Source organism: Indicator indicator, chromosome 4, assembly GCF_027791375.1.
Source record: "Indicator indicator isolate 239-I01 chromosome 4, UM_Iind_1.1, whole genome shotgun sequence".
In the NCBI taxonomy this organism is placed as follows: domain Eukaryota; kingdom Metazoa; phylum Chordata; class Aves; order Piciformes; family Indicatoridae; genus Indicator; species Indicator indicator.
In genome coordinates, this window is record NC_072013.1 from 31145027 (window position 1) to 31171077 (window position 26051).

General features: G+C 43.8%; 1 protein-coding gene across 1 annotated transcript in view; it reads right to left on the reverse strand.

Moving 5' to 3' along the window:
* Positions 1 to 16491, reverse strand: part of TMEM260 (transmembrane protein 260) — a 35390-nt gene extending 18899 nt beyond the window's left edge. The window contains exons 1-3 of the mRNA XM_054400596.1: positions 16371 to 16491; positions 10445 to 10476; positions 9517 to 9671 (exon numbers count right to left, since the gene is read on the reverse strand). Of these exons, the coding sequence (XP_054256571.1) occupies positions 9517 to 9671; positions 10445 to 10476; positions 16371 to 16491 (308 nt within the window). The remainder of the gene's footprint in view (positions 1 to 9516; positions 9672 to 10444; positions 10477 to 16370) is intronic.
* Positions 16492 to 26051: the final 9560 nt, after the last annotated feature.

The following is a 26051-nucleotide window of genomic DNA, read 5'->3' on the forward strand; positions in this document are numbered from 1 at the left end:
TGAAAGAAGAAAACATTTGCAGCCAGCACAATAGTGGAGCAGTCTTCAGTACTTCTTCCAGGAGTATGAGAATTACCAGCACCAGGCCCATTTCAAGAAGGACTGAACCACCACGCTCGAACAAAAGCTGCCTTCTAGATTTGTTAATCTAACATGGAATAAAAGCTGAGGCCACAGCTTGTATTTCTAATTTTGCAAAATAACTAGTTCAGGGCAACCCCTGCTCAAAGCACATGCAGCACTTCATTAAGACAAAACAAGTGGGAAGAAGGTCCCTTCCTATCAGTCAACCAACTACAGTCTTCTGAACAGGGGCAGAAATTCCCATCTTCTGAAAATGCAATCAGAAGGGGCAGAAACAGCCAGCAATAGAGAGGGCACGCAGTCTTTTGTGAGAAGTATTTTCACATGGCATCCCCAAAAACTTAAAAGAAAAAGACTAACTAACTAACTAAATAAATAAATAAATAAGTTATTATTTTGTTTTCCTTTTCAGGCACCCAAGTGCAAGTATGCGCTGAGGATGCAGGCAGTGTAAACTTCCTGGAATATTTTAGCTGCAGGTTTTTAGTAGGAGCTTGTAGGAACAACTTGGAAAAGAGGAATTAGGTATTTTAATCTTGTTTTGCAATCACAGATTTTTAGCTTCTCATTTGGTGGCAATAATTTTAAAAAAAATGACAGTTTTTGATTTAAAATTTAGCCTTTCTTGTAAGTTTGGTAAAACTTTGTTAGTCATAAGCCCAGGTCACATCTATATACATTTAATAATTAATTCAATCAGAGTTTTCACTTTTTACTTAGCACGGCAGACATTTTATATTTAATAATTTGCAACAACTTACTAAATTATTGGTACAAAGCTCTATATGGATGGGAACTGGAATGTAATTAAAATGTTTTTGTTAAACACAACCTTTGGTGCACTGGATTCCTACAGAAGTAAGATAATCAGGACGTTTTCTGTTTGAAGCTGACGTATTAAACACTGGGAACACCTATCAGTACCTAATGAAATAAGCTGATTATTTCTTCCTCCTATTCCCTTCAAAACTTTACAGGTAGCACATCTCAGCCTTGTCTTTTTTTGTAGTCACTGGAATAAGAAAAAAATCCCCGTGATTCTTAAAATCTCCATTAATAAGCAAATGAATGGAGTTTGTAAAATTTCAGTCTCTCCCTGCATGTGCAGATGATGACTTTGGTGTTGTGGCTCCCTGGACACGCGCACAAGTTCCAGGTACATCACCACCAACTTCTACCTCTGCAATGCTGTGACCTCACTCTGCAGTAGCAAAGGTGTATCTGGCCCATGTGTTTTTATTTCATGGTGTAAAAGGCTAGTGCACTAAAAATTTAACACTGTGAATTTAATTTCAGAGGTTTCACTTGTTTGATTTACAATTTCTTTTTTTTTTTTTAATGTAGGCTAATGCGAATGGGACTCAGAAAACCCAACAATCAAGCTTCAGACATAGATCCACTGAATGGTTTGGGTTGGAGGGGACCTTTCAAGGTCATTTAGTCCAACCTGCCACACAGTCAGCAGGTACAGCTGCAACTAGAGGAGGTTGCCCAGGCCCCTGGCTAATCTGCCTTTTTACATTTTTTCAGGCTTGGAACTTCTACCACCTCTCTAGGCAACCTGGGCCAGTGTCTCACCACCCTCAGTGTAAAACATTTCTTCCCTATATGCAGTCCAAATGTCCCCTTTTCTAGTTTAAAACCATCATCCCTTATCCTGCTCAAAAGTCTGTCCCCATCTTTCTATAAGCCCCTTTAAGTACCAAAAGGTCACAGGAATGTCTACCTGGAGTCTTTTCTTCTCCAGGCTCAATAATCCAAACTCTCTCAGCCTGGCCTCACAGCAAAGGGGTTCCAGTGCATAGATCATTGTTGTGGCCTCCTCTGGCCTTACTCCAACAATTCCATGTCTCTCCTGTGCTGAGAACTCTCAGCAATACAGGTGGGGTCTCACCATAGTGGAGCAGAAGGGCAGAATCCCCTCCTCCTCTACCTGCTGGCCACAGATAAATTTTAAGTGTGCACTGATGATGAAAAACTATTTAAAAATAAAATGAAAATCCAAACATGAGTTTAGGACCTGCGTAGGAATAATCATCTCCCCAAACCCCAATGCCTCTGGGTTTGCCTGCCTCTCAGTCACAAACACTCAATGGACAAAAGGAGGCTTCTCTTGCTCTCAACACTGAAGAGCCAGCACAGGTACTACAGGGAATAGCAAACCAGATTTTATTCTTCCTCAAGGACCTGGAGCTGAAAAGCCACTTAAGCCCTGCCTGCAGCCTTTGCTTCCAGCACTGGAGAAGGAGGCAGCAGAGCACGACTTGGCTTGACTGCTAGGATGAATCTTCGCAGCCAGAAGGAAAGAATAGAAACCAGGCTATGAACTATCACCGATTATTTACCCTTTTAAACAATTCTTGTTTTGAAACACCACAAGCTGAAGAGGGGGTGCTCCAGCCTAGTTAAGGAATACTGAGCTAGTAAGGATTTTGGCTAAGCAGAGCTGGTCCTTGCATACATCCTCCTGGACTGGACATGTCCAAAGAACACCAGCTCTGTAGAATAATGAGCCTCTTGGTAACTATGAGCCTGTGAGTATCACCAGCTGGTACAAGAAGTGTCTTGCATGCCAGCCCTTGTCCTGGGTCATGCCACCTTGGCTTCTTTTGCTAGGAGCTTTCCCTGGGCTAGGTGCCCCATGATGATAGTGGGAGCCTCAGTGTGTCCATGGTGGGTCTGGACACTGGAGATGGGAATAGCTCCCCACAAGAGCTCAGCAGGGCAGCTGGGAATAGGATGTCCCAGTCTCAAACTTCACATGCTCCCAGACACCCACCATCGTGCTGGAGCAGAACCTGCCTGCAGAAGCCTCCTCCCAGGAAAGTTTAGTAGCTAACATCAACACTTCAATGCCAAGCTATTTCAGAGAAGTTCAGTAAATGAAACAACTCGTGACAGATTGATAAAGTGTGTACCAAAAGCAGTGTGGCCAGCAGATTGAGGGGAAAAGGATTCTGCCTTTCTATCCCACTCTGGTGAGAACCCACCTGCAATGCTGGGCCACCTCTGGAGTCCTCAGCACAAGAAAAACATAGAATTGTTGGAGCAGATCCAGAGGGCTGGAACCCCTCTGTTGCAAGGCCAGGCTGAAAGAGTTGAGGTTGTTGAGCCTGGAGGAGATAAGGCTCCAGAAGGCCTTTCAGTACTTAAAGGGGACTACAAGAAAGATGGGGACAGACTTTTTAGCACGGCCCATTGTGACAGGACAAACGGTGATGGGTTTAAATTAAAAGAAGAGAGATTCAGACTAGACAGAAAGAAGAGGAAGAAATGTTTTGCAATTAGAGTGGTGAGACACTGGCCCAGGTTTCCTAGAGACGTGGTAGATGCCTCCTCGCTGGAACCATTCCAGGTGAGGTTGTCTGGGGCTCTAAGCAACCTGTGCTAGTTGAAGATGTTCCTGCTGACTGCAGGGGGGTTGGACTAAATGACCTATAAAAGTCACCTCCAACCCAAACCACTGTGATTCTATGAGGCATGCCTGGTGTTTAACAAACACCACCCCATACTCACACCTTTCTAAACAGCAAGTTGTACAAACTGTGTTTCCAGCCATTCACAGAATCACAGAATGGTTAAGAGTTGGAAGGGACCTCTGAAGATCGAGTCCAACCAGAGCAGGATCACCTAAAGCAGATCACACAGGAATACATCCAGGCAGGCCTTGAAAGTCTACCATCTCTCTGGGCAGTCTGTTCCAATGCTCTGCCAACCTCAAAGTAAAAATGCTCCTCTCATATTTAGATGGAACTTCCTATGTTGAAGTTTACACCCATTACTTCTTGTCCTCCAGGACTTCTCTGCCAGTGCCACTGCAAGCAGACAGGGTGCACTAGTCAGACCCATTATTTGAATCACAATCCTTGAAAAATAGGTATGCCCTTGTCCTGGGCACCCGTAATATGCAGTGCCTACTTCCAACAGCTGAAAAAAAAAAAAAAACAACAAAAAAAACTCCCAACCCTTGGTAGGAACTGACTTTTTTTTTTAAAAAAAAAAAAAAACTTTTATAAAACATTTAAATAGCTAATTTTTTTGTAATTGCAGAAACTTTTCCTAATCTGGCATTTGTTAAAACCCCTTTTTAGAAATTATGCAGTTGCATTAAAAAAAAAAAAAAAAAAAAAAAAAAGAGGAAAAAAAAGAAGGGAAAAAATAAAAGTGGGAAAAAAAAAAGAAAGAATAAAATAAAATATAAAATCAAATAAAAATGAGCTGGCTTCACAATTACCAAGTCAGCCCATGCAGCCCTTCGCTATTGTATGGAGTGGCATAAACCCCCGGGCGGCCTATCAGCTCCCTGGCAGGCAGGGGGCTGCGCTATTCAAAGCGAGAGATACAAGCTGCAGGGCAAAAACCTGGCAGCTCCCATCTGACCCCCCAATCCCCGGCTGGTGACAGCTCCAAGCTCCATGGCAAATTAGCCCTTCTCACATTACAATTGCAGGAGACAGATTCCATTAGCGGTATCTGAAATTGAGTGGAGAGCTGCTCCGTTATCAGACTTGACTCATAAGCGCCGCTATTAATCAGAGCTATGATAGCATTTATATATTTCAAGCTATCTGCCGCCGCTGTGATATTCTGCTACAAAGGGTTGATGGGACTTAGGGAAGGGAACAATGGAGCTTTCTGGGAAAAGCAGAGTAAATCAAGAAAGTCTGTGACTTCCGCACATTCTGAAGGGATTGCGGTTTACATAAATTTTCTCCCAATTGGAGATTGAGCTCTTCCTCATCTTACACATGGGATTTAGTTGTCACTCAATGGTAACAGCTGTGAAAAGGTGAAGCGGCCCACCGCTCAGAATATTGCCTCCGCTTTTAAAGCAATTAACCCATGAACAGGAGGATACCTGGTGATATCAAAGGGATTAAGCCAGGCAGTGCATTATTAACATTTCCTTGAACTAATTCTAACTCTGACTAGCTGTCAGAAAAGACTCTTCAGTCTTTAAAAAAAAAAAAAAAAGAGAGAGAAGAAGAGTTTTTTGCCCTCCTTTTTGCCCCCCTTCTCCTCTTCAAAACGAAGCGAGTTACTGCAGCCTAATGTGCCTACTTGAGAACAAAATGCAAATGAACAGATTTGGTAGTGTCTTCAAACAGACTGAACTCACTGCTGGTTTATTCTGGGTATAAGGGGGAAATAATATTATATATACATCTATGATCAATTAGCCATATGTCACAGTACATACCCTTCTTCTAGAAGCAAATTAATACTTGAGTACCTTCCCTTCTTCTCCCCCGCCTAAGTACTCGTTACTAAGCACAGCTGCTTTAGAAACAGCCAAGAGCTTCGTGGTGTGCTACAACAGTGATAATCTATGATAATCTGTAATCTGGAACAATCCAAATACGCCCTGTAAGGAGACTCTACCTTCCCAAAGCCCACTATTTTAAATTTCCCATGATGGTCAAGCAGGAACCAGCATGCCAGGAGGGAGAATTCCTCTCTCATCCCTCCATCTACCCCAAACCATGCTCCAAGAAAAACAGTCAAACTATTTGGGGACAAATTCTGCTCCAGCAAAACCATATACCTCAGGACACAGAGTATTTCCTCACTCATCACTCAGTTTTAGGGAAGCATTAGCCATGAGGACCCTCAGGGATGACCATGAAGGAGATCCATCCTGCTAGTTCTCCAATATGCCTGTTCCTTCTTAGGGACCTTCTCACAAAAACTCTAGGACACACACTACTAGAGCAAGAAAACTCAGAGCTATCAGGAGAGTCAAGTCCATTTTCAAACCATTCCAATGCTTTCAAAATGATCAAATAATTTTGATAATTTCCTTATAAATCATGCCTAAAGCTCTTTTTTGTTGAAAGTGGGAGAAGAGTTTACTCTAGTTTTAATATACATCCACAGTGTGTTGCTAGGAAGGTTTGGGGAGCAGAAAACAGATATATAAAATAAATACATAAAATAAAATAAATTATTAAATAAATGAAATATGTATTAATCCAAAAACGAACAGGATATCCCGAACTGGAAACCGAAGAGATGTGAGCTGCTTAATTTAATGCAACATTCTTCCCGTTTTCAAAAACCCATGTGCAAATCAGCCAGACAAAAACTGGCAAAAAACTTACTAGGGCAATGAAACCTTCTACTCTGCTACTGGCCCTGCAATAAATTAGGTGTGCACATTTACGTACAGCAAAACAGCCAAGCTATGAAAGGCATATGCTGGAAAAAAACTGCACTTAAAGCAGAAGCAAGCATCCCATTTCTCTGTGCAACAGAGAATGCAAAGAACACATCATCTGTGAAAAAAATGACACTCTGGCAATCACATTATAAGAAGATAATTGGTTTACTTTGTAAACTTGCTATGCTTCGCCTCCCACAGTAAAACAAATAGTTGTTTAAAGAAACAATCCTATAGCCGTACTTGCTGCGTCCTGAAAATCGTAAAGCAGCTTCCCCCCCCACTTTCAAAGCAAAGATGAATTATTTGCCTCAGTTACAAGCAGTCTGAGAAAACTCTTTGTAAATGCCATTTTACGATAATTACAAGCAATTTAGGACGACTGTGCAGAGGGGGGAAAGAAAAAAAAACTAATTCAAGGGAGTAAACTGCTCTTTGGGTGATAGTCTGGATTACTGACAAAAGGGCTTTTTGTATCAATGCAGTTCAATGTAATTTTAAGAAGCACAATCCTGGCTTAAAAAAATAATATAATTAAATGAATAATATAATATAATATAATATAACATACTATAATACACAAATAAGATGTTGGGGTTGCTTCCTATTGACTCCGGCAGTGCCTGCACGGAGCATCTAACCAACCATCACCTGGCAGAAGAGAATTAAGGAATAATCCCGCACGCGCCGTAACATCCCAACCACCGCCCAGCTGTGGAGGGAGCTGCGACTCTTTCCTTCATCAGTAAAAGAAATTGTCCTGACCTGACAAGGAATAAACTTGGGAAATTACTCTTAAAAATAAAGAGTCAATGAGAAAAAAAGAAACGCAGAAATTTACTGTACAGGGATGCTGGGAGGCACAGAAAAACCCCACGAGGGTAAACAGCAACACTGCCCAGCTGGTGGGGAGAAAAGAAAGGTTTTAGAGGTTAAGTTCAGGTCAGACAACAAATGAAATTGTAACAACCCAACTGACATCGTATAATGTCTTCTTCCACTCGATCAATAGGGCAGCATCAGCCCCATTACCATAGAGATGGCTTCCTCCCTGCTGAAGGGTGGCTATTGTATGAGGAGAGAGATTTGCCACTTGAACTGCGCTGCTCCCGAAGGATGTGTACTTCATCAATTATTTGTATTCCTAACATCTACATATTTTCATATTAACATCCACATTTCATGTGGCACGAGGAGCAGGTGCTTATTCTTCCTCCAGTAGCTCGCAGGGGTCACCACACCAGCTAAATTGTAATTAAAACACAAAAATGTGGGGGGGTTGTGGATTTGATAGACTGGGTTAGAGCCTTTGTGAGTACGGACAAGCCTGGTGAAAACCAAAACACGATGTCCTCAGATAGTTACAGATTGCCATGCAGACAGTGTCAGTAAGTACTTGCTGAAAGGATTTTTTTTAAGAGAAAGAAAAAACTTCTTTTGCTAAATGAATGTCATAAAAAAGAAATCAATTTAAAGGTACTTAAAAGGGAAAATACAACATTGTAATTTGGAAATAAAACTGACCCACAATTAAATTAATTAAAACTGATCTTACAATTAATTTTAAGAAAAAGATCAATCACTGCTAGGCTGAATAATTGATCCTGGCAGTGTCCTGTATCTATGAAATCATTTTCTCTAAGTCCTAGGAGTTTCTATCATCTCTCAGTTCCACGTTTTCTGTTCTTTTCAGCAAGTTTTAGATTTGATTGAAGCAACCTCATCCAAATCCAATAAAACAACAACAAAAAATACTAAACCTCCAGAAGTGTAAAAATAATTCCCAAATTCAGCCTGTCACTTCTCTAGTCTTATTTCTCTAAAGCAACGACTTCATCGTTTCATAGGCACAAAACAGGAGCGTAACGAACTGCCACACTGCAGTTAAAGACTAAAAAGCAGGGCAGATCTTCACAGTCGCTGTAATAACAGGAATAACCATCCTTAAAATAAAATCAGAACCCAACATTCAAAACCTTTAGCAACTCCTTGCAGGAGTTTTTAATATAATCAAAAGGGGTTGTGTGCTGATGCCGCACATGGAAGGGCAGCCCCACTTCCAGCTCCCCAAATCTGCTGTGAAATACAGGATATTAAATTAAATAACACAGGCTTAATTACACATATTACCCAACAGTAAAAGCCAGCCCTTTAAATGCCTATAGAAACACTTAAGAATGACTTCAGCCATTCCAGTAGGTGTAATACACTGCTATGTGAAAGGTGATTTGCAAAGAGCAACTTCTCTTTAGCAGAGGAAGATGCACCTATACAGATGGATACCGTGGACCAAAATTTGAGTGACCTCAGGGTGCTTGGGCTGTGCAGGATCTGTCCTCCCCCCATTTATTTCTGCATTTATTTTTAGGTTGCTCTCACTCTCTGGTAAGGTTTCCCCGAGAGGCGATGCGGCTCTGAAAACGGGTGGGAGAAAAGGGCTTTTGTCCAAATAATCCCGGCAAGGAAGCGTCCCATCTCATCCTGAAACATCCCGCTATCATTTTGGATTTCACTGCTTGCAACCTCAAACCATGCCCTATTTTCCCTGCAAAAGAACATCAGAAATTGTTTGTATGGGTTGTGATAATCCTCTCAAATATGGGTCAGGCTGAGGTTAAGAGCAGCCAGAACTTGCACATCAAAGACAAGCAGGGTTAACAAAACCCCCAACCACGTGTGCATCCCGATTATTCCCTTTTCTCCAAAGGGTAGAGGTCTGGAGAAAATGGATGGGCTCCTTGGCTGGTTCTCCTCCACAGCAGCACCTACACTGGGGAGCAGGCAGTCAGCACCAACACTCACCCTAGTCCTTGGGTACTACAGGCAGGCAACTGCCTATCCACCTCCAGCGGGAATTGCGATTAAACCAAGTTCACAGTTTCCCCAAAAGGTGATGCTCATCCTGTTAATTTAAACAGACCATCTGCATCTTTCGAGAACGACAAACTTCATTAGTTCTGGTTAGTTAAACTGAGCGGTGATTTGTGATAATGAGCCTGAACAACCTGTCACGGCTGTGTATGGTAAAGGGCACACTTTTTATTATTACTATTATTATTATTTAACAGAAAGAAAAAATAAATAAGAGGGACCTTTTGTGCAGGAAAGAAGGTCAAATTCAGATTAAAGTGTTGTTAGGTTAATCAGAGGAACTAATTAGAGCTGGAAAGTGGGGGGGAACCGCTAGTCCAAAGGCTAGAGAGGAAGAGAGCGAGCCTTTCAGCAATGTCCCAGGCTGACAGGGAAGCATCACACCAAGGAGAGAACTTTACCTGAAAACTGTGTAAAAAAGCAAAGAAGCGGCGGCTGCTCCCAACAAGCCACAGAGGAGATTGACTCGGTAGGCGGGGGAGCCGACGGGGAGCAGCCCAGCCATCACCAGTTTGGCCAGCAGTGTGAACAGGGGGTAGCCGGGAGGGTGAGCGACCTATGAACAAATAGAGAAGGGGTTATAAAAAAAGGGAGTGAAATTTTATGGAATCAAAAGGATAAAAGCAAGCCAGGGTCTAGCGACAGGAGCCAGGGGGACTGCGAGTGGCTCCTCTCCCTGTCCCATCCATCCCTACCAATTTCACCTCCGCAAATATTTTTTGTCCTGAGTGGATTTGGCTCCACGCCTCGCCCATAATAATGAGGCGGTGAGAAAAGGAGGTGCCACGTTTCATTAGCGTGCCTTAAAGGGCTCCTTGTTTGGGTTCACAGTATATTAGGGTCATTCAAAAGGCTGTTGTTTGGGGTTGTTTTTCTTTTTTTTTTTTTTTATTTTATTTAAGAAAAAAAAAAGCAGCAGCTTCTCAACTATTTTATTGGTTAGCAAGTTGAAAGACCACACTGCTATCGGATTACCACCGCGCTGACAGTCCTAAGGTCTTGCCTAAAGGGATCATGCACCATAATAAAGTTTATTAAATAATAAAACTTATTAAAATTGTTAACCCGATTTATTTTATTCTCCCCAGCTTATACAAAATTTGGGTTGATAATAAGCCAGCTACTGTATATACAGTAAAGCCTTTGCTTTATAATTTAGTTTAATTGGATTTAAAACTTGAAGTAAATTGTCGCGTGCTGTACTTATAAGTTAGTAAAAACTGTGGTTTGAAAATAAATTAATCTACTTTACTCCATGCTTAATTAAACTTCCTTAATTCCTAAAACTGTTAATGAGAGCATTGATTAAACAATAAAACTAATACTTACTCCAAGCTCATATGCGGCTGTGATCAGCTCCCCTGTGAAAAAATAATGTAAAACCAATAATTACTATTAGGAAATGACACTCCTCCAAAGTTTTCAAAATCCAAATGCTTGCATTGGGGTTTTGCATTAATTTGACTGGATAAAACTGTAAATCTGTAGAGATTTAACAGCATGAAATTTTCTAAGAATATTTTCTCCCTCTGATGTCACTGCACAAAATATCTTTTGTATGTTTTCGCGAGACTTTTATGAACAGATAAGTATAGGTAGGCTTGGGTAAAGAATAGCCCCATATATTCCAAATGTAGACATCTGTGCCTGTGTGCTTTTAATTTTAAACCAAATCAACTCCAGAACTTTCAAGCACCACAGTCTGCAACACTCAAGCTGCACTGTCTCCTAAACAACCCAACTGCTTCTCATTAAAAAAAATTCTCCCAGCTTTAACAGTTTTAAAGAGAGAAAATACAATCACTGATCATGCAAATCTGCATACATGTATTTGGGAACGCCGGAAGCTAAAGTAGTTCTTGCAGCATCTGCTTCACAAGTGACTCTATTACCTGTGAGGGGATGCTGCATCCAGCAGCTGCTCCCATTAGAAACACCATTTAGATTCTGCATTTCATTTGTATTTTACGCCAGAACAAATAATTGCCACAAGAACATCCACAGTAGCAGATCACTTAATAATACTTGGCATTTTTAGAGTGCTTGACACTGAAGCATTTTGCAATGCTCCTGAATGGTGTATATTCAATGTATTCAGTAGGAACAATCACATCGAGGGATGAAGGACACAAGAGGTGACAAAATAAAAAAATATGGCTGGTATTCCTTCTTCCCTTCCAATTTTGTGCTGTAATTTTGCAGAATATGGTCTAATTGGCCCTGGTAATTTTGCGAGTGTCAAGGTTGCAGTAGCTTTGTCTCATCTCTATTCATAGATTCATAGAATGGTTTGGCTTGGAAGGGACCTTATTGATCACCTAGTTCCAGCCCCTCTGCCATGGGCAGGGACACCCTCCAATAGACAGATTGCTCAAGGTCTTATCCAAGACACAGAATGAAGAACTAAATTAACAATATTTTAAATTTCTGCACATTATCATAGAATGGTAGGGGTGGAAGGGACCTCTGGAGATCATAGAGTCCAATCCCCTGCCAATGCAGGATCACTTTATCATCCAACACAATGGAGGAGGATGGCACAAATAACAGAATGGTTTGGAATGGCAGGGACCCTTAAAGGTCACCTAGTCCAATCACTCTGGAGTGAGCAAGGACATCTTTAAATGATACTTTCAAATCTTGACATTACAGTAAACAATGTATTTTCAAAGCAAGACGCAAGTCAACCCACTATCACTGTAAAATTACAGCCATTGCCACACAAGATGCCTGGGGACAACCCTGCAGCTTTCTGCACAAAAGCCTCTCAGATGTGGATTTTACTGTGCTTGAAAACAGCTACTTTCATTGCCATTCCATTTTAGGAAAGTTTCAACCCATTGCAAGACAACCCCAAAAAAGTGGATGGGAAAACCATCCGTCCCAAGCTGAGACCTTTAGCCCTCCACAGCTTCCAGAGTATGGCAAGGTTGCGAAGCCATCAATCACCCTGCACACAGCCAAAGATGATGCTAATAAAGGAAACCCTCAATTTGGTATCACAGGTGTTTCCCAGCATGTCAGCACACACCGTTCCGTGCAGTGGCTAATGGTGGATGCCCCTCATATCACAGGGATGCTGTTCCTGAGCCAGGCGTGAAATCCTTCTGGGATACAGCAATATCTGCATCTAAAATGCAGACACAAACAAACAATATATAGAATCATAGAACCGTTTTGGTTGGAAGAGACCTTTAAGATTATCCAGTCTAACCATTAACCCAGCACTGCCGGGTCAGGTTCAATGTACTCGTGGATGTCATTGGCAGGCTTTGAAAGCCAACAACACAATTTTGTCTTGTAAGAAATAAGGAAAAACATCTAAGAGAAGATGCAAAACTAAGTTCCCAGGCCGCAGGCCTGTTGAATTCCACTGGGAAAACCAAAAGGAGAGCATGACACCCCACACTTCAGACAAAACTGATTCTCTGCCTGTCCTACCCATGTACTTGTGCATCATTTAGAGCTTCTATGGGCTATGTAAGCAGAGACAGGGGCTACAGAAGCATGGAGCACTTTATTGAAAGGCAAAACACAGAGAGGATGACTACAGCATCAATGAAGTCAACTTCAATATATTTCTCCTGAAATAAAACAACCTGCAGTGCCTTCAGGTGTCAGCTCAAACTGAAGTGTTCATTCCTCCATAATCTTGGTGTAAATAAACTTCTGACCATCCAGCTTCATTCTCCAATAAAGGCATTCAGGCAACAGAGCCAGCACTGCCTGCAAACTGATTTATCCCCAGCAAAGTTAAGTGTTGGTGCCTCAGAGGGAAGATTTGGGGTATTCTTTTTTCTTTTAACTTGAGTTTATTTGATCCCTTTTTAAGCTGTTTTAACATCTGTGGATACTTCTGAATTCAAATTCATTCTCTCATTTCTTCTATTCTAACATTAAGTAACATGAGAAGGCTGACAATGGAAATACCTATTGCCTCTTACATTTTTGGATTACTGCAAACTTTAGGAACAATTAAAAATACACAGATAGCTTAAAAATAAAATAAAATAATAGGCTCTCTGTCTGAAAGCAGATACAGCAAATCCTTAAGCAGCTCTTACTCACACAAGTAGCTTCAGTGCTTTTGATGGCAGAAGTTTGAGCTCTGTGCTCAGGCACGGGCAAGTTAATCACCTCGAGCAGGGCTCTGCAGGGACCTTCCAACCAATGTAAGCTGAAGCATTCCAGGGGCTGCTGGGCCCATGAGAAACCAGGCCAATAACCCCAAAAAGTTAACACGATGCAATGGGGTGGCTGCTGGCTGTGACAGGTATCAGAAGTCAGTGAGGATGAGTCTGCTCCAGCTCCAGCTTCAGCTCCAGCAAATAAACTCAACTCTGGCAGTGGAGTTAGAAGACAACATCAAAAAGTAAATAAATAAGGGGAAATGGGGAGTGAGGTCACAGGCTAGTCTGGGGACACTATACCAAGAGATTTTTCTCTAATAAAACTCCCTCTTAACATGGGTTGCTGGAAGCCTGTTAAAGCTTCCATTTCCCCAGTCTGTCCAGTCCTGGGGCATCTCTCTGTTGCATCCCTGTTTCCATCACACACCTAGTTAGTGTCCTTGACACACCTCTGATAAAGTTTATTAGCAGAGGAGTGAATCATGCTGCACATATACACATTCATTTCTATACATGCAGCTGCTGCACTAGGAGAAACCAGGAAATAAGGAAAGAGCAATCCCCTTTCTGTCTCCAAAATAAAAAGTCACAGAGATGTGGTGCTGAGGTACATGGTTTAGCACCAGACTTGGCTGAGTTAGATAATGGTTGGACTCAATGATCTTAAAGGTCTTTTCCAACAAAATGATTGTTTGATTCTAAAATGGAATAAAATAATCACAATAACCCAGGAAATGTGGGGTGAACTCATGCCTGTACTACTCACTGTATCTACCAGGATAATTCATATCAACCAAGGAAGAAATCCCATCATCAGTTCATCCCTGAAAACCTTCCAGGTCAAGATGGATGGGAAATCTAAGCCACATGATCTAGTTGAAGATGTCCCTGCTTACCACATTATGATTCTATCTCATCACATATATGCCTCCCACCTTGTCAAAGGTGATTTGCATACCGGAGGTAAAACCTGAGCTCAAGTGCGATTACAAATGAGGTTCTCAGGGCTTCACATAGCACAAAGAGCTCAGAGCACAGGCACCCTGTGTATTCATAGACACGTTTCCCATCGGGGAGTACTTGAAAGACTAAATAGTAATAACTGTAGATATATTCATTACCACTTATTAGTTGATACAAGCAAGAGCAAAGCCAGCTGTCTTACAAACTTTGGAGCAGAAGACAAAGGCATCGGGGTATACATGGGCCAGCCCAGCAAGGTCATGTTCTCACACCTTGTCTGGAGGACAGCATGACAGCTCTGTGGAGAAGGGATTTAAAACCAAATTATTTTAACACAGCTCTGATCCAAATGTAGGAATGGTGAAAAGGGGCACCACAAGGCTGCACCTTTGAGAAGCAGCTAACCAGGGTGAGCTTGGTGAAATGACAACCCAGCTCTCTCCTGTTATCTTTAAATCAAACAGCCCTTACTTGAGTTGCTGCTCAACTTTTCACTCATGAGTGAAGAGCTGTGCTGAACACACACTGCTTTAAACCTGGCTAGACAAAATCCATCCTTCTTTTAACAAGCTACACTGCCTTTCACCTAACTCCAAACAAAAACTAACAGCAGATTTTAAAGAGTTGTAATTAAAACATGTGTGTGTCTGTCTCCATATGTACTGAAGCTTTAAAATATATGGATCCTTTAAAAACCCATTTATTTATAAAGAATTTTATGTACTGCTCAGATTGAAAACCAGTGATGACTAAGAGACAGTTAAAAAGACTCACTCAAAATACAAAAGGATACAAAAGGAAGAAAGCATGAGGAGTATTTACTTTATTAAAAAAATAATTAAAAAAATCAAAACACCCACTAGAAAATCTAAGCCCTCCTATTCCTGAATCCAGTATTACTGCAGAAGGTATTTCTAAAACAAGAACAGATTAAACCAGGAAAACTGCAGAAGGACCAAAAGGGAGAATTTAGTCCTGCCTGGTGGAATCAGCAGCACAAAACATCAGCCAGCCTGTCACTGTTGCACCTTCAGACAGGCAGATCCAGAGATCTCATCGCTGCAGCCACCCAGGCCGGAGAAAGCAACAGCCCAAACTTCAATCATAGAACCATTTAGGTTGTAAAAGACGATGATCCCACATCTGGCAGGATCGCATATCCGCCTTCTGATGCACCAGCTGCCCCCAGGGCCCCTGATTAAACCCTTTGCTGAAAGGTTCAGATAGAGGCAAACTATCCACTGCAAAACCAACAGGCATAGGGAGACGATCAGGTCAGATGGTCCTGACCCCAAGGGGATGAGCCCCCAGATCCCATGGGGGGAATGGCAATGCCCCAGCCCCAAGGGGTATGCATTCCAATAAAGGATGTCCATGCAGCAGGATGCAGCAGCCTGTAGGGCACATTGAAACTATGGTGAGGTTCAAATGCAACAACCCTAATGGGGTGAGCACCCCACAGAACGACTGCAATGCACCAGTGCCTATGGTGGGGTGCAACCTTACCAGATGAGCAACCCAATGGGATGCCAACAATGCACCAGCCCCTATGGAGCAGCAGCAACCCAAAGGGATGACAGTGATGAACATGCCCCTATGGAGAAGAAACCGTATGGGGTTGACAGCAGCCATATGGGAAGACAGCAATGCATGAGCCTCTGTGGTGAAGAAACCCTATGAGATGCCAGCAATGCCACAACCCCTATGGAGTAACCCTATAGGCTGACAGAAATCCTGTGGGGTGACAGCAATGCACCACCCCTATGGAATGAGCAACCCTATAAAGTGAGCTATCCTATGGGATGGCAGTAACCCTATGAAGTGACAACGCAGCAGCCCTATGAAAAGAGCAACCTTATGGGATGCCACTAGCCCCTATGGAATGACAACAACGCACCAGCCTCTATGGAGAAGAAGCCCTATGGGGTGACAACGACGCACCAGCCCTATAGGAGGAGCATCCCTATATGATGACTGTGATGCACCAGCCCCTAAGTGCCCACCTCCCTTTCCCGAAAGGCGTCCGAATGCACCGGTGTCAACGAGGAGGGGCTCCCTGTGGCGCCACCTCCCCGGTGAGGTGACCCCATATTCCGGCCCCATAGAACGCCCCGCCGCCCCTCCCCTGCTCGCGGGCGGGCTGGCGGCGCTGGGTACGTTACCGGCATCCCCGCCGGGCAGAGCGGGCGGCAGCGTGGCCGTGTAGAGAGCCGCCACAGCAGCGCCCAGCGCCCCGGCAGCGGCAGCACCACCACCCACCCTATTCCCAGCTCCGGCGCCCATGTGCGCCACCGCCGCCACCACTTCCGGGTTGGGCGGCAAGGGGCGGGTGGGCCGTACCACTCCGCTGCCCCGCAGAGGGGGACAGCCCTAGCCCATCCCCGACCCACCCGCCTTCCCTGCTGGCCTCGGAGCCAGCTCCCGGGAGCGCCCGTTATTCAAGGCTCTCGGACAGGGAACAGAGAGGGCTGTTGGCCCGCTGAGGAGAGCAGTGTGGCCTCCTGTTTACTCGCAACCACAACCCTCTGCCGAGAGGAGGTGGTACAGACAGAGAGGGATGAGAACGGAGCGGGGCGCTCGGTGGCAGTGGCGTGCAGTCGAGCTGGTGATTTTTTGGTGGCATTCTCTCGACAGGTTTTGTCCTGCCGTTTCTCGGTATCGTGGGAGGTTCATGGCTCCCAGGCCGGGTGTGCAGAGGAAGGACAGGGGAGTTTGCCACGAAGAGAGAGACGATGCCTTTGTGCCCGTGGGATTGGGCCAAGCCCGAGGCCTCCTGAAACTCCTGAAAATATATTTTAAAATATATTCTGACTACCCCTGCCTTGTTCCTCAGGTGGGGGTCTTGGCCCAGTGTACACCAGTATACACAGCTGCCCTGTTCCGATTTTTTAAGCAAATTGGAAAATACAGAATCTTTAAGGTTGGATAAAGTCTCTGTGATCATTAACTCCAACCCTCAACCCAGCACCACATGCACACTAAACCATGTCCCGAAGTGCTGTGTTTACGTTTCTTGGAACACCGACAGAGATGGTGATTTCAGCACCTCCCTGAGCAGCCTGCTGCAATGCCTGACCACTCTTTCAACGTAGAAATTCTTTGTAATATCCAGCCTAAACCTGCCCTGGTACAACTTGTGGCTGTTTCCAATCATTGCATTGTTTGTTACGCAGGACAAGAGAGCACCTTCCCCCTTCACTACAACCTCCTTTCAGGTAGTCGTAGAGAGCAACGAGGGAGACCCTTAGCCTCCTCCAGGCTAAACAACCCCAGTTTCCTCAGCCACTCCTCACAAGACCTGGTCTCCAGACCCTTCACCAGCTTTGTTGCTCTTTTCTGAACATGCTCCAGCACCTCAATGTCCTTCTTACAGGGAGTGACCCAAAACTGAACCCAGTATTTAAGGTGCAGCCTCACCAGTGCTGAGTGCAGGAGGATAATCACTTCCATACTATGGGCATGCTAGGTGATGGTTCACCTAAGTGAGCATCATGTCACCATTTATACATCTCAGGTTAATAAGTTCTTCCCGTTTAATACATATTCATTTATATTTAGTGGTCTATAACCACTAAACTTTCTTATTTTGCCAAATTTATATGGTCTGTTTAGCAAGGCAGATATTCATCTTATTTCAAGGCATTTCTTATTTCCATGTTTCTCTAGACCTGTGGTCTTTTAGCAAATATTTATTAGTTGTTTCTTAAGACCTAGGGTCTTTTGATGATCATTCATTTCTTCTTTCCTTTGACAGCCTGGTCCAGCACCCTCTGCCCACTCAGCCACTACAGAACCAAGTGAGTGGGTCCTGGAGCAGGATGGGATGTGGGTGGGGTGCAAGGCTCAGCCCTAGGGCACCAGCCCAGCCCTCCTCGCCACACTTTAACTGCCTCACAGCTCTATGTACAAGTGTGTCAGTACAGAGATAATAAAGATCTGTGCCCTGAATGGAGTTTCACAAGATGCTGGTGGAGAAAAGGATTGAAGGTGTCAGCATATAGAATATTAAAAGCAGCGATTCCCACTGTGGGAGTAGTTAAGGAAGGCAAATAGCATCCTGAGACCTATCGATAGAAGACTAAAACACATCCATGGAAATCATTATGGGATTGTACAAAAGAGCATCAAGGCCATACCTGGAGAATTGAGACAGATTAAAGAGAGGCTTTTGAATACAAATGAAAAAGATATAGAAGAGGGTAACTAGGATAATAAACAGCCTTATGGATTAAATCTAAGTGGAGACGTTAAAAAATTAGGTTTGCATATATATATATATATATATAAAAAAAAAGGCAGGATTAAGGGTTCACATGACTGAAAAACCATGCATCATGTTCTGGGGACTGGAGAAGCTGGTGCTGAAGGACCGTTATGAAAGAGCCAGCACAAAACCTCTGAAGGGCACAAAACAAAATTGAGAAAGGTATTGAGGGAATTCAGGAAAACGTATTAAGGGAACGCTCCTATTAAGGAGCATGTGAAAAGAGCGTGTTCTTTCCAGCAGAGACATGGCAAGAGAAGCTGAAGTTGCAACCAGCTCAGAAGTTAATGGGGTTGCTTGAAGGAACTGGTATTTGAGGGTATAAACGGTGGCTGAATAACAGCTGGGCCCACGTGGCTGCCTTCCATCCAGAAGGCAACAGCTTGGCTCTGCGGTGACCAAGTGAGCTTCAATATACTCAACTTGTTGGCGGGTTTCTAGTGTTATTGGCTGAGGTTCATCGGGGAGAAGAAAAAGATATGTTGCAATCCTCCGCCAGCCATTGTCACTATGGTAATGAGAGAGGTCATTGTTCCCCTACCCGTTGGGGCTGCTGAAATGTAATTTTAGCAGCAAAGTGCACAGTCTGTGTGTGAAAGCGGGCTGGTGGCGAGGCTCTTTATCCGAAGCGTGGCTTTTTTCTTTGCAGTATTTTTCTTTCTTTGTATTTAACTTGGAAAAGGCATCCAAAGACAAATGTTAAACCGTGACTGATTACAATTATATTGATGGGGTAGGTAGCAATTTAAAGGCAACTATCAAAATGCAGAAGAATGGCTGGTAATAACATGGTAAGGACAAACTATTCTTTAATTGTCCTGCAAGTTGTTTTATATCTTTGTCATGCAGGGAACTTTTAGGGTGCCAGTGACAAAGTGCTTTGCTGTAATATGTTAGGGCAGGCTCACAACAGCTTTTATCTTAGTGAATAACTACCACCGTTTCAAAGGCCAGGATTACAGACACACTTTATGTCAGCGTAAACGCTTTGGAGAGTGGATTTACATTTTTTTTTTCTGGAAGCAGGAATCTATTTAATTCATGAGATTTGAGTCCCCCTTCTTCACCAGGCATGACCCAGGGGTCTGACCAAGAAAAAAAGGGTGTGTGGACCCTCTTCTTTTGGTTTTATCAGAGCCAAGCAGATAGTTTTTGACTGTTTTCATTCACACTCAGGAAGTTAAGAGTTGTTCAAGCCCAAGCTCGATTCACCTTGTTGCAGAACAAAACCCATCGACCCTCTGGGCTTTCTGAAAGCTTTGAGGATGGGCTCAGGAGCAACAACAACAAAAAATATTTCCTAGGAAAAAACAAACACATTAGGGCAAGTTGAAAGCATTTGGAAAATCTTGTGCTACATGTATTGATTTATTAAAAAAAAAAAAAATCCCTGGAACTTGCAGCACGAGAGCATACTCTAGTGGCAACCGAGCAAAGAAAGTGCTCGTGGTTTGTACAGTGTCTTGATGGTGAGATGCTCCCACCTTTCAGCAAGAGGCTTCTTCTCCCCTATCTCCGTGGGCTCCACGCTCAATGCTCAGCCTGACAGGAAATACCCAAGGCAGGCAGAGAAAATAAACAGGAACTTCTAAAGTAATTTTAAAAACACAGCTTGGGAACATATCTCCCCAGAATGGCTGTGTACTTAGAGAGTCGTCTTTTGCCAAGCTCTGTTGCAGATTTTCTCCTGAGAGAAACAGTTTAGAGGAGGTAGGAGATAGGAAAAGGGAGAATAATACTTAAAGCAAATTCTGTTCACCCATGGCAGTGTCATTACAAACTTGAATGAGCACAGTTATTGCAAATAAATAAAAACAATAGACCAGAACCAGTTTTACATAAGAAAATACTGAAATACTGTTCAATTAGTCCTAAGCTTTAGTTAAACCTTTTCTTTTGCCCATCAGGTGATAAGGTTAATACAGAAAGCACTCAACTGCTGTACTTGTGTAACAACAGTCAGCAGCCATTTAATGAACTTACGTGTATACACATTTAGCAAAGCTTTACTATTGTCAGCACTGGGCTGGTGCAGAATTTTAATGGCAAAGTAGCCAGCCTGGTCTTCTGCATAAACATCCCTGAGTAAGGGAAGCGGGTCCTCTTGGGGACCATTAACAATATGAATAAGCACTGCTTCTATATTTAAACAAGAAGTTAGGCAGCATTTCCACTGGCGATACATGCCTGCCTGCAAAGCACAGAAAGGAAGATTATGCTACTTTTATTTCTTTTTAAGTGGCTCGAATAAGCTGCATTATATGACTTCTTGAGGGTCTTTTTGCAGGCTCATATCCCACATTTACAGCAACATGGCTGAGGTAGCTAGACATAGAATGGTTTTGGTTGGAATATACCTTCAAGATCATTGAGTCCGACCATTAACGTGACACTACCAAGTTCGCTCCTAAACCATGTTCCTCAGCAGCACATCCACACATCTTTTAACTACCTCCAGAGATGATGATTCAACCCCTTCCCTAGGTAGCCTATTACAGGTCTTGACAACTCTTTCTGTGAAGAAATTTCTCCTAATATCCTACCTAACTTGAGGCCATTTGACATGGTGCAGGGGGGACTTACTAGTGGAACAAGGCAGAATAAAACCACATTTGGTGAGGATCACAGAATGCTTTAAAGGGACATTTAAAGGTCTAACCCCCCTTGCAGTGAGCAGGGACATCTTCAGCTAGATCAGGTTGCTCAGAGCCCCATCCAAAGGGACCTAGAATGTTTTCTGGGATGGAGCATCTACCACCTCTCTGGGCAACTTGGGCCTCTATCTCACCACCCTCACTGTAAAATATCTCTTCGTTTCATCTGGTCTGAGTCTCCCCTCTTTTAGTTTAAACCATCCCCCCTTTGTCCTGCCACAACAGGCCCTAGTAAAAAGTTTATCCCCATCTTTCTTACAGGCCCTTTAAATAGTGAAAGGTCCAAACCACAGGCTCTTACTGTCCCATTCTGTGAATGAACTCAGTGCTGCTGGAACGAGCTGCCTCCATCTGTACCCAGCCAGGCTGTGGGCTTGGCCCAGCATGGGCCACCAAGGCCAGGCTGGGATGTGGCTGGTCATCAAAAACACATGAGGACCTGTGACCCTGGGTATGTCACAAAGGTGGCTCCTTGTATCCTCCCTGGCCACTTAAGGGACTCAGCTTCATGTACATCAGCTGTGATACCCCTAGTACCTTGTGAACCCATCAAAACTCAAAGGAAAGGTGAAGGTGTCACAGATGACTGTTACAGTCATGACTGTTTTATACAAAACTGAGAAGGGGAAGGAGAAACGTGGCTGTGACCAGGGCTGATGGTCAGGCTGTCCTGGCTGCTAGCACTATGCTGGCTGTCATCTGGTGTGGGGAAGGGGACGCAAGGGTGGTTGTGGTCAGAGGGCTAGGAGAATTTGTGGGTTCAGATCCTTGGAAAAACAGCCTCAGTTCCACCACTCACAGGACAGCTTGTTCGTTATTTTAAAAAACTCTTTTTCTCCCCCAAATGAGAAAACAGACTGAACTGATGTCCCTGTGCAGATCTTGTTTCCCACGATGTTGCAACTTTGCAAGACAGGCTTTCTTGTCTTGCAGAAGACCTCCAGTCCCTGCCTCCAGCAGTCTTAGCCTTCCAGCTGATTTTCTGACACACTGAGCAGTCACAGATCCTATTTGTCTCAGCTGGTGTTCCCAGAACTCTGACAGTCAGCTCTATGTTTTCACACCTGATTTCCTTAGACTGATACTATTTATTTATCCACATGCCTTGCTGTCAGACTCAGGTCTGGTGTCTGATCTGCACAGTGACTCCACAATCTTGTTGGAGACCATCTTCTTATGAATACAGCTGATGCACCACATGAGGGCTCCATTGCCCTCGTCCCCCAACTGCTTAATTACTCTGTGATTAGTATTTGCAAGAAAGGAACACTTCTTACCACTACAAACACATTTAAAAGCTTTTTTTTTTTTAATTACAGGTGTAGAACATTAGGCCTTGAGCAACCTGGTCTAGTGGAAGTGTTCCTGTCCATGGCAGGGGATTTGGAACTAGATGATCTTTAAGTTCTCTTCCAACCTAAACCATTCTATGAATCAGCTGCCATCTTGTGTCTTGGTGACCAAACTCACAGACTGGCCCTAGAAATACCCAAACACAGTATGTAGCTGAAGACCTGCAACAGCAGGTGTTACTGGAGGGATCTCCAGTGGCTCAAACTCTCCTTTCTTCACCTGTGTTCTTAGTTGTAGTAAAGCTCATCCAATAACTCATTTAGGTAAAAAATTTTCACATTACATCCAGCTCTCTTTGTTTCATTCCCATTTATTAACCTGTGATCAGATTGTATCAGCTGAAGGTCATACTCAGGGAATTTGAGCTAAGAGGGAGTGTCAAGCAGGACAAGAAATGCACCCTCCAAAATCACTCTCCTTTCCTGGATTTACCAGTGCCTTCTTACCTGGCCCTTCCATATCTTCATTGTGTTCTTGCATTGAATGAATCCCAGGTACTGCTACCAATGGTTCAAGCTGTCTTTTAACCTAGTTGGAAACTGATGGAGCTACACAGTCAGTTAAAAATTTTGTGTTCTCCCATAAGGTCATTGTATTACTCCTGTTGTGGTAAGATTACAGTAAGAACTTTTTCTCTTCCAAGCTATTCTGCAGAGATGAGGTTACTGGCCATGACTGTGATGTGTTGATATGTGGCCAGAATTAACTTGTGAGGATGCTTAACAACAGCAGGTAATGTAGAAGAGCAGGAGAGAAGAGGATATGAGATGCACTTCAGCCAAGGACTTTCTTCTTTCATAGACTGCTCCACAAAGAGGTTCATGCCTCATCACCAGGCATGTACATTCTAGGTGCTTTATAGCTGGTTCATGTAGTGCTGCCTGCTCTTACCATTGCAGTTTAGAGCTGCTGCAACTGTGAACTTTGGGGAGACAATACCACTAAACATTCAGGAGACTTGCAAGGAGCTCCCATTTTCCCCATACACACACAGCTCTGCTGATGTGAGGTCTGTTAGAGGTGTGTCAACATGCAGAACATGCCATTTCTGGGATATTTCATGTAACCTGGAGAGCTCTAATTAAATAAATCCACATTTTGGAGGGGTCTAAAGGGTTAGCATGATTTTGAGTTTGTTAGGCTGAGTGTACTGGTTTGCTTTTCCTGGACTGACAAGGGGCAGGTCTCTGGCTCAGCTCTAGTAGTCCTTTCTCCAGTGCATAGCAGTCCTAGAGATGGTGGTTTTATTACACAGGAGCAAAACAGTCATTTTTCTCTCATATTCTTAGTAACGGCTGAACCACTTAAGCATAAGTGTCCTAGAAAGTTCAGTCTGGAAGAGTGGGATTCTCCATAGTGTCAAAAAACGAGCTTTTGCCAAACCTCAGCTGTGTTTTCTTCAGCATGCTGGTGGCTGAGAGGAGTATGTTGGAGCTCAGCAGGTACATATCTGTTGGTGACAGCAGCATCCCCATAGCTCAGATAGACCTTTGCCCTCTGTACGTGCTCTTCCAAGAAAAGCTCCTGAATGTGCTACATCCATTTGCTTCAGGGTCTGTATAGGTCCTGCAGTTGGTCTCCTTAGAGGTCAGGAAGCACAAAAACAGAAGCAAGATATTTTGGCTTCCTCTCCATTTCCTGTAGGAGGCCAGGCTAGGAAACAGATTAAATGGATTACATTAAATCCAGATTAAATCCTGGCGTATACCCAGACATGACTTGTCCGTTCACATTGCCAGTTGTTCAGCACCCATGTGGCCAGAGCATTGCACAAGCAGTCCATGTTCAAGCTAGTTGCCATGTGGAAGATGTTGTAGGAAAGAACTCAAATTCAATTTATCTGCTGGACCACAGCTGGAGGATGTCACCACAAGAATCCAGGGCCCAAGAGTGAAAGAACGGATGAGGGAAGCACACTCTGGCCAAGCACAACTGAGCAAATGTTAAAACGCAGCCCAAACCCAGGTCTCTCCTGGTGTGCCCCCAAAGCTTGGTTCAAGCTTGTACCTGAAAATCAGCTGGTAACTTCGTAGGATGGATCACCTGAGCTGAGGTGTGGGCCCAGCTAAAGCTCCTCTGGTAGAATTTCAGGCCATTTCTTCTTTTTCTATCACCTGATACTAGGGAGAGGAGGCTGCCCCCACCTCACTCCACTTCCTTTCAGGTAACTGTAGAGAGCAATCAGGTCTCCTCTCGGCTTCCTATTCTCTAGACTGAACAATTCCAGTTCCCTCAGCTGCTCCTCATAAGACTAAGAGATGGGTGACTACAGCGTTGCACGGTTGGTAGTCACTCCAAAGCCTGATGTAGCCACCACTTATTTCTTAGAATCACAGAATTGTTAGGGTTGCCCAAGGGACCCCAAGGATCATCTAGTTCCAACCCCCCCTGCCATGGGCAGGGACTCTTTCCACTAGATCAGGTTGCCCAAAGCCACATCCAGCCTGGCCTTAAAAACTTCCAGGGGTGGGGCTTATACCACCTCCCTGGGCAACCTGTTCCAGTGTCTCACCACCCTTATGGTGAAGAACTTCTTCCTAACATCTAATGTACCCTCCTCTAGCTTGGGTCCATTCTCCCTAGTCCTATCACTACTTGACACCCTAAAAAGTCCCTCACCAGTTTTCTTGTAGGCCCCCTTCAGATACTAAAAGGCCACAAGAAGATCTCCTTGGAGCCTTCTCTTCTCCAAACTGAACAACCCCAACTCCCTCAGCCTGTCCTCACAGGAGAGGAGTTCCAGCCCTCTGATCATCTTCATGGCCATTCTCTGGATATCTTCCAGCACAACCATATCTTCCTTGTAATATGGGCTCCAGAACTGGACACAGTACTCCAGGTGGAGTCTCATGAGAGTGGTGTAGAGGGGGAGAATCACCTCTCTCAACCTGCTGGCCACATTTTTCTTGATGCAACCCAGGATATGGTTGGCTTTTCTAGAAGCCTCAGACTTCTCTGCTTTCTGTGACCTGGTATTTTCAGACTCCTCACAGTCAGGATGAGAAAAAAGCATTTTATTTTTTAAAGGCCAGAACTGCTGGTGCAGAAAATAGCTAAGTGCTGGGGACTGAGCTCTGTTTCTGCCCTGGGATAAATCCAGAATCCCTCACTGCCTCCAGCTGAGTTACTCCCTGTTTGGTGTAACCAACAGCAGAATTTGCCTCTTGCTGTTTTCCGATGGCATTAAGGCCATAAAAGAAAATCCTACAAAAATATTTAGGAGCAAACAAAAGCTCCCTCTTTCCACAAATCTGTCTGAACTTACATTGCAAAAGGAAATGTGGAGGAGCTGAAGCTGCTGGCACGGGGCAGGGGACTCTCTAGCAGGGTCAGCTGTGCATATATTTGCACATGATATTAGCAAGAAAAAAAGACAAAATGGGTGCAATCCTGACCCAAGGTGGTCCAAGTGTTCCACGCTATCATTACTGCTGGGGTCAAAGGCATTGCTGGTTGGTGACTTGATAAGCATGATGAGCTAACGAGCGACAGCTTAATCAGCACAGATAATTCTTCTGCAATATAGCAGATAATTACACCCTTATTTCCCCTGATTTTTAGGTGGATTTTTT